This window comes from Thermobia domestica, chromosome 11 (genome assembly GCF_964235325.1).
Source record: "Thermobia domestica chromosome 11, izTheDome1.hap1.1, whole genome shotgun sequence".
NCBI lineage: Eukaryota > Metazoa > Arthropoda > Insecta > Zygentoma > Lepismatidae > Thermobia > Thermobia domestica.
The window spans coordinates 86,270,496-86,280,650 of record NC_137464.1 but is presented as its reverse complement, the minus strand read 5'-3'; the positions used below and the strand labels follow the sequence as shown (position 1 = coordinate 86,280,650).

At 35.9% G+C, this 10,155-nt stretch overlaps 1 protein-coding gene across 1 annotated transcript; it reads left to right on the top strand.

The window, feature by feature from the left end:
- The first annotated feature begins 9,615 nt into the window (after positions 1–9,615).
- Positions 9,616–10,155, top strand: LOC145665200 (uncharacterized). Its single transcript, XM_081732485.1, has one exon. It carries the CDS (start codon positions 9,616–9,618, stop codon positions 10,153–10,155), a length of 540 nt encoding a protein of 179 aa, XP_081588611.1.

Below are 10,155 nucleotides of genomic sequence, written 5' to 3'. Positions count from 1 at the left end.
CGAGGTGGACCATCCAAATTTATCATGATACATATTGAGGTCCTAGACTATAATACCAAATGTTTAAATTTGACCTTTTCCAAATTTTAAGGGGTGGGCCAAGGTACCCCTTCCCGGGGTGCACCAATGTACCCATGTCTTATGATAGATAATGGACCCCTATACATGACCATATAACCATATAAGGTAATAGGACCTCATCAAAGGGGGATAAAATGTACCAAATACCAAAACACGTGGTTGTACTAAAATTTGGCAATTTTGTACCCCTAGAAGGGAACGAGGTGAACCACCCGCATTTATAGTGATACATACTAGGGTTCTATACTATAATACCAAATGTTTAAATTGGACAATTTCTAAAATTTAAGAGGTGGGCCACGGTACCCCTCCCAAATTTTTAAAGGGGTGCACAATTATACACATATCTTATGAAAGGGAATGGACCCCTATACATGACCATATAACTATATAGGATAATAACACCTCATCAAAGGGAATAAAATCGACCAAAAACCAAACACGTGGTATAACGTATTGCTTACGTTTATATTTTGGCAATTTTGTACCCCTAGAAGGGAATGAGGCGTACCACCCAAATTTATCATAATACATATTAGGGTCCTGTACTATAATACCCAATGTTTAAATTGGTCAATTTCCAAAATTTAAGGAGTGAGCCAAAGTACCCCTCCCAAATTTTTCAAGGGGTGCATTAATATACCCATGTCTTATGAAAGGGAATGGACCCCTGTATACACCCATATAACTATATAAGGTAATAACACCTCATCAAAGGGGATAAATTAGGTCAAAACCCCCCGAAATTTGAATTTTTGGTAATTTTTTACCTATGAAAGGGAACGACATAGACACCCAATACTAATAGAAATACATACTATGGTCCTAGGCTACCACCCAAATTTTTAGATTTGGCAATTTCCAAAATTTAAGGGGGGTGGGCCATGATACCCCTGCCAAAATTTAGAGGGGGTGGTCGTAAGTACCCCTCGGTCATTGACCCCGGGTCAAGGCTCTTCCCCCGTGTAACCTTCAGTCACAGTTGAGGTGGCATAATTTTTTTTTGGGGGGGGTCAGAATAATTTTCTATCGTACTGTGTATTATTAGGTTTTACTGTATAATTTTCAGTTTACGTACTAAATCCGTTTTGTTTTTTGTCCAAATAAAAATTAATCCAGAAGTTTCAGAATAATTACGAAAATTATATTTTCAGGAAATAGTTTATTTTATTTATATATTATTTTCCCTTCGTAAATTTTCGAGTATGGGCATTTTATTTGGGGGTCAATCCTTGCAAAGTGATCGAGAAAATAGAAAAATTGCCGTTTGACCTTTTCAAAAAAATCTATTTTTTTTATGAATGTTTATACTATATAACAGTACTTCAAAAACACAATTAATTATTTTTTACAACACCCCATGGCGACACAGAAGCTGCCGTCATTATGCGTTTTCTCGATTTTAGGCGTTTACGTTGTTTAGAAAATCTCAGCATGTATTTGTCCTAACAAATTGAATATTTCTGGACGTCTTCAATAGGGATGCGCACGAGTCGAGACATGCAAGGTTCGTATATACACTACAGGTTGCGCCAGCCCAATCGTTGGATGTGTGACGTCACCGGGTAAGCAGACGCGAGTATTTTCTTGCAGCAGAATTCCCGTCCAAAGCTACAAAATTTCCCGATGTGATGCAAAATTTCCCGCTAACCTAAATAGATATAGTTTACGTCTAGTAGTAAACAATTTTAAAAAATACCGCTTTAGACAGACTATGATGTGCAATGGAATTCATTCTCGTAGTATAAAAAGGTATTATTTATCGTTATGCATGATAAGGTAAAAAACAATTTTTTTAAAAAAAATACTGTGTACACATTTTTGTAACGAACACTATGTCGTTCTTTATGGTTTGGAAGGGAATGTTATGTGTATCATTTTCAGTGTGTATATCACTTGTCTTCTTCCTTCTTTTAGGAATTGCAGTTTAATTTAAGGTGCAGATATATGTCCCTGTCGTCTGTCACCAATTATCTAAACGATATCAATCAATGAAAATGATCATAATTTAAACATAAATAAATGATTTAAAACAATAAACATTTCTGCTTTTCGAATATTTTTATTAGTTTTGAAGATATTATAGAAAAACTAAAATTAGCGGTAGTTTAATTTTGCTGAAGTGAAGACCCTTAAAGAAAGTCCTCGTAAAGTGAATCTGCACTCATGAATGCAACTCCTACCCTGAGAAACAATTTTTAAGGCATTAAATTAATTTCGTGAAGAAATAACTACATATAACAAGATAGCACATGATCGTTCCATACACATCATATACAGGCATATTGTCAATCTGTACGCAATAATCTGAGCATGCGCCAAAGTAATAACATGCCAGAACGTCTTAAGAAATCTTTTAAATCAAGAAAAGTGAAAAAAACTGTTTGCTTTTTTAAAAAAAGTCACGGAATATTCTACGCCAATTTTGGGAAGTCGCCTGTAGTACTTAGCACTAATATTCTTTAATTTTATAGTTATACAAAACAGATTACTGCTAGTATGCATCAAAATAATGTCAATTGCTTTCCGTGTCCACATACTCAATTTTAGTGCCACCGCATAGCGATTTTCGTTTGTTTTATTTTATATAATGTTGGATAGAAATAGAACAAGTTCTAATTTAGAGCAGTTGTGTCAAATGTTGTAACCAACCAAAAGTTGCATACAACTTGGTATCATAAATGTTCCAATTCCACTTTGATGAAATATTTGATACAATATATGATGGAATATTTGTTCGTCTATAGCGTACTTAAAAAAGTTGAGAATGTCTCCATTTCCCGTTTCCAGCCTATTTTAAAGAAAAATTCCCGCATTCCCGCCAATGCTCAGAATTTCGCATTTTACGGGAAATTTCCCGCAAACTGGCATCACTGGCTTGGCTGTGCTTACCACATGACGTCACACGTGTTCGGCATAGTTCGTAATCTCAGTTTGCGGCGCTCCCCTGGAGACATGTCTCGAATCTCGACTCGACTCGACTCGAATTCGAGTCGAGATTCGAGTCGACACACACTTTGTAAAATTCGAGACGAGTCGAGACACGAGTCGAGTCGAGACTGCTCATAAAAATCTCGACTCGACTCGAATGTCTCGAAAATTTTTCCATAATTTTTAATATTATTTTGAAGAAAGTATTCACTCAGGAACAGCCTTGAAATCAATTCCAGTATTACTTTAGAAAGGTACAGAACACAAATTTAATAGTTAAATTTTCGAGATCAGGACTTAATTTTCAGCTCAATTCAGTTAATTAAAACTGATAATTAATGTCGTGTTATTTGATTGTACTTCAAATATAATAATTATAATAATAATATGTGATTATCTAGTTTCTATAAAACTATTATCCGTAGTCTATATCTAGTTTGTATAAAACCATTGCAATAAAGTGAACATCATAAATTCTCTGAATGACCAATTGGCAGTCTATAATAATTTAGCATAGTTATAACTATTGTGTTTTTATTTCCATGAACGGAAAAGGGCTACGTAACTTTTGGATTATTCGCTTCCCCAATCACGTGTTACGGATAATATATAATGTAACATTTATTGTACATCACATATTATGATACGAGACTATTTTACATAGTATATTACAATAAATGGACTGCTTGGATGCCAAGAACTAGTACAGGTATATTTCACTTCTGTAGATAGGTATTTTTAAAAGATTTTTGAACACTAAATGAAACAATAAATTACTTACAGTAGTTATGGTTTTGGTTCCTAACATAAAAGAAATATGGATTGTTCATGAAATATTGAACTTCAAATTCCGCTCTTGGAAAATTTAAATTTTGAGTTAGACCACTTGGTATGAAAGCAGTTCACTGTGAAATAAATAAATTTTATATTCACCTAATAAAATTACGGATTCATTTTGTAATCAGTTTTAAATTTACAGAAACTATTAATATAAGTTCATAACCAAATTGAGCTAATTGTTTAATGCATTTCGAAGGCTTCATAATCGTAACAATTATATACTACGAAACTATGAACGTAAAGTGGACTCGACCCAGCCCCGGGTCCGCTGTGACTCAGTGGCACAGCTTTCAACCTTGGTGTGTGAGGCTGGTGTTAAGTGGACTTTGTGGCACAGAAACACCGTGTATGTAGACTTTCTCGTGGTTCTCTAGTTTCCTCCCACTTACTTCATTCTACCATTTTATTCATTCTCAACGTTACTGTTTTCTTTAGCTTACAGGGCAAAATCGTGCGATGTGAAGTAATACTGAAAGATTTCATTTCGAGTTACCCGCCCAAAATTATCTTGCCCTCTCCTGTTTTAAGTTATGGTTGGAGGTGTGAAATCCAGCATGGAAACACTTCGCTCATGAAGTAAGAAACAGTAATTCCTATACTGCTCTAACTCCAGATCTTATAAGCACATAATGTTGAATGTGAGGATTCACTTAAGTCAGCGACGTGAATTATTGATTATAAACTCCTCAATAAGAATGAGCAAACACGTATTCCAGCTTTCCCGTTTTTAAAGGAGGAAATAAGTTATTTCTTATAACACTGAAATTTCTGGGATTTTATTCTTCCTCACGTAACTCGGACACTTCTACTAGTATATGTACCTAGGTATACACTGTTGTGCAACTCTTAGGACAAAAGTAAATTCCGCGTGCTATGTTACTTGCGAAAGTAAGTTTCATATGCCCGAAGTGGCATAGATTAGTGGAACTTGAACCATACGTAGAAAGTATGATACAGGAAGTAATACAAAGAAACACATGATTAGAAAAAGTAATACTTTTATTCAAAGTCAACACTGAAACCACTGCGATTCATGATATCTCCTCAGACAGTGGTCCTTACAAGGTTCTGTGATTACCACAGACAGTGATGCATGCTCTGCACTGTGCTTCCATGCTACTTGCAAGGTAGGTAATGAGTAGACATCGGATTTTTATGCAAATGCATATTTTATTTGCTTATATGCATCTGTGTTAGACTTGGTAGGGGTTTCTAACAACGATAATACAGCTCGAATTTGAAGTTTTACAATGCATATAAATGTATATTTCAGAGGTTAATGCATATATATTAGTACTTAAGAGCATATTCAGCATATTCTATGTTTTTATTTAAGATATATGCTTATAGCATAGAAAAATGTCTATGTAACAGAATGGGTTTTTCCATGGGAGCGTGAAGAATCCCTAGTTTATGGAGAAACAATATAGTTAGCAACCAAGACAAACAAGATATAAACTTGTTCTGAAATCCTACAGGTTTTTCCTCACATCCCCGAGCCCTTCCTCGCTGTCTAGAAGGACTAGGCAGAAAATGGAATTTAAAAAAAAATGCACGGTCATTCAATTGTAGAAGTCGAAGGAAAGTTTAAAGGAATGAATAATTGGTACACTACCTCCTCCTGTTCTCTCTCTGCCTAGTATATTTTCTTTATTTTATTGTCTCCGAAACACCATTCCAGACAAATGCTTTTCGGTAGAAAAGTTAGAAACAAACCATCCCACTCTTGGACAAAGTGGGTAAGATGCGATACTCAGGTCAATGAACCTACTTTGGAAATTTTCGTGCAATTGAGAGGGTATAGTTTCTTCAACTATGCTGCCTTTTACTATGGCTCGTGACATAAATAAGTCATCATCTGATCATATGGGAAACACCGCTAGTTGTCCTTGCCTGACATCCGTTTCATATTCATATTAGCCAGTGGCGATAAAGGGCGCGCAGACCCCGCGGTGCGGGGAAGCAGACTTGAGGGTGCCCCTACAAGGTACGCTCAGCAAGGCACCTTTTACTTGTCATTTATAATTTTAATGCATTTTGAAAGCGTTTCTTCACAGCCTATAATTAATTTTAACAGTTTCACAAAATTAAATAATGAAGTAATCATGAAAATTAAATAATGAGGTATGACTGTGAACATGAATGTCAGGTTGCTCTTTGCGATTTTCCAAAGATTTTATTTTCCAGTGTAACATTTGCATATTATTATGTTAGTCTATAATGCCATATTTTCGTTATCTTAGACTACAATTGCCGTGTATTACAATAAATTATCGTGTTTACCAGAAATATCTACCAAGAAAACAATTCGAAATATTGCAACTTGTTAATTTCAAGAAGACAGTTGCCTACTGACAATTGAGTGGCTCCACTGAGATCCGAACGAGACAATTGTGTTTGCAATTGTGTTCGCAGACAGTTTGATATGTTATAACTAGACGAATCCCGAAGTTATACGTGCCACCGGGTGGGATACCGTGAGTTACAACATATTCAACGAACTTAAAAAGTTCGTTTCTGAATTCTCTACTGTATGTCTGTCTCTCTTTGTCTGTCCGTCTGTCTCTTATTTGCAATTATTTCAATTTTGAACACTGCATTCGGTAGAGCATCAAAAACTATCAGAAGAAGTGATCAAATTTTTCGTGTCACTCTTACCGTTCCCGAGATATTGGCCAAGAAATGGCCGATTTCCAGAAATTTAAGGACCCATATCTCGGGAACCGTAAGTCATAGAAAGATCATATTGGTGTTGATCAATATCTAAAAAGATGGTACACATTTTGGTACCAAACAGTAACCGGTGGCCACTGTCCAACTGGCCACTGGTTTGGCCAATGACCAGTTGGCCAGTGGCCACCAATTAATATCGGTACGAAAATGTTTAAAATTCTATAAGGGATTGATTACCACCTATATCATCTCTCTATGACTTACCATTCCCGTGATATTGGCCAAAAATGGCCAATTTTTACATATTTAACGAGCCATAGCTCGGGAACCATAAGTTGTAGAGATTATATTGATGTTGATCAATACCTAAGAGGATGGTAAATATTTTGGTATCAAATAGTAACCGATGGCCATTGATTAACTGTCTACTGCCTAAATGGCCACCGTTTCACAGATATTGGCCAAAAAGTTCGAATTTCTATATATTTAAGCAGCCATATCTCGAGAACTGTGAGTCATAGAGAGATGATATTTTGCTCATTTTTGCGAGAAAGAGAAGAATGTGCGGATAAAAAGACTTACTTTTATATCTAGGAACAATGACAGTTATACTTCCCGCTCCATATCTCAATTCTTCTTAAGTTCGTTCTGGCAATGCTCTTGGAGCATTCTCAACTGGTTTGTAACGTAAAACCTACAAAAAAATTACCTGGTAGAATCGTTTGAACCGAGTCATTTGTTCGGAAACGGTTGGATAAATGGAAAACTCGGTGGACACATATCCTATCATTTTCAAGGGCACACTTTTTTGGGGTTAAAAAGTTTACCCCAAGGTCCCTCGCAGGGTCACAGACGGAGTCCAACTCAAGAGGTCCCTGGTTCGATCCCAGTTTGCGCCGTGTGAACTTTGTGGTGGACAAACACCGTGCTCGTGGGTTTTCTTGGGGTTCTCCCGTTTCCTCCCACTGTCTTCATTCCACCCTTTCACTCATCTCTCATCATCACCGTCTCCTTTAGCCTAACCGGCATAACTGTGGGACGTAAAACTTAAATATTTCATTTCATTTTATAACGAGATACTTTGTATCGATTCATAATTGTTTATCTTTCGGGCAGAAAGTGCTTTTACACAAGCACTATACATATTATAACGTTAATTAAAATAATAGAAGAAGAATGTTTTTAATATAAGAAATATATATTATTGTCTTGTTGGTTGCTATGTCGTTGTTTATATATACTTACTTAACATGTTTGGTTGCAAGACAGTTTGTGTGAATATACGTTAAAGGGGAATCAAAGAATAAATATTTAATATTTATCATGAACTTGTAATTTCGTTAAAAGGTGATCATCTTAGTGAATATAACATCAGAAGATATTTTAAGGTATAAATGAGTATTGCCACTAGAGATATACTTATATTAACTGAACCAGGGTTAACGGCTACCTTTGGTGAGTCGTTGTAAAATTTTTGGTTTACCTCACCCGGGAATTATTGTAAATTCATATCCCGAAGTTTAAAGTAAGGGTGAATTTACCTTGATAAGAAGGTTCATGAATACTAACTCAACCATTCTTAGAAGTGGCAGAGTAATCATAAGAAAAGTCATGATTGGTGAGACAGTAGAGAATGAAACTGTTGACGGTGTTAACAATGAGCAGAATATAGCTCCCATTACACCTGGAATGTCGACACTAGAGGACAGAATTCTAATAGCATTACAGCGACAGGAACAAAATTTAGCTCAAATGTCTGAAGAATTAAAACAAACGGTACAGCAAAAATCTGAAGAATCTAGTAGACAGTATGAAGAATTGAGTAGACGATTAGAACAAATAGATCAATCTGTAACCCAAGCTGTGAGAGACATCACGTTACAATTTGATGAGAAGTTAAAAAGATTATCTGAAGATTGCAAGGATAACTACAATCATGTAATCCAAGAAGTCAATATTGTAAAAAAAGATTTTGAAGTAATAGAATCTTCTGTTCGTCAGCAAAAGATTCAGGTGACAGATAATTCTAACCAAATACGTGCAAATACACAATTGATATCTACCATACAGGAGGAAATTAGGGCGTTACAGATTAAAGATAATGCATATAACAACGACGTTGTTACTGATCGTTTGGAGTTCCCTCATTCTCAAGAGATGCCCTTGCATCCACCCGAAGCAGATCGACATGGACCTTGTGTTACTTCTTCTTCAAGTAACCCATCCGATGAGGATATTATTTTGGAAAGAATTCAACAAAGGAATATAGATGGGCGGAAAAGAGATGGTGGAACCACGCATAACACGCGGAAAAGAGATGGTGGGATCACGCATAACACAGTAGGTAGAAATTTCCATTTAACACGAAATGGTGAAAGAAATATAAAGTTAAGTGTAAAAATGAGCGAAATACGAGCTATGAGTAAGTTTAGTGGTAGCAGCTGCAATGAAAATGCTACTTCTTTCCTGGAAAAATTTCAGGATGAATGCAGTATAATGTGTATAGATAAACAGGCCCGTAGCCAGCCTCCAAATTTAGGGGGGGCTAAATGTAAATTAGGGTGGGCACACACAGAAAGAGACACAGACATTATACTATATATATATATATATATATATAATGTCTGTCTCTGTGTGTGATGATGAATAATTTATTATGCTCTTAAAACTAAAACTACAGCGTGAAGGAATTATTATTAAAATTTTCCCCTATAGCGTTAGTACAACTGTACCTGAAAGCTATAATACTATGTGTCTCCTTTTTATTTTATTTGTTATGGCAACAAAATATTTCTTCCGTTTTCTCATCTTCAAGGAAATAAAAAAAAATATTTGTTAAAAAAATAGTTGGCCGAACGAACCAATCATTAAAATTTCCAAATTAGTACAGGAAATACGTTTTTTAATTTTTGATGACTGAAAAAATATTTGTGAAACTTGAAAACATCTAGAGAGTAATGAGATTTAATACTATCTTCAAAGAGATTCTACTGAGAAGGGTCTCAGAATCTTAAATCAATATTTTGAAATACATGTGGCCTAAACAAATATATGCATGGACAGTACTATGAACAGACGGATGGAGTCGCCATGGGATCACCACTTTCACCAGCAGTTGCGAATTTCTTTATGGAAGATTTTGAGCAAAAAGCATTAGAACTGACACCTTTCAAGCCGTCATGTTTTTATAGATTCGTAGATGATACGTTTGTCATCTGGCCTCACGGGGAGAAGACACTGCATTTGTTCCTAGAATTTCTTAATGAACAACATAGTAACATCAAGTTCACAATGGAGATTGAAAAGGACGGATGCTTGCCATTCCTGGACATTCTCATCCGCCGGAAGCCCGATAGTAGTCTCGGCCATAGCGTCTACAGGAAACCTACTTACACTGACCTCTATCTCAATGGCAACAGTTTTCATCATAAGTCACAGCGAAACACCGTCATCAGCACACTAGCACATAGAGCGAAAGACATCTCAGACGAAGAATCCCTCCCTCGGGAACTGGATCATCTCAAAAAGACACTACTCCAGAATAATTACAAGAAGCATGATATCAGTTTGGCCCTGAAAAGAACCTTTTCTGAACAGAGGAAATCCAAAGAAGAAACTGAAGAACATTGA

Bases quoted from the DNA above. Each gene is read 5' to 3' on its own strand.
- LOC145665200 (XM_081732485.1), top strand. From the start codon at position 9,616: ATGGGATCACCACTTTCACCAGCAGTTGCGAATTTCTTTATGGAAGAT.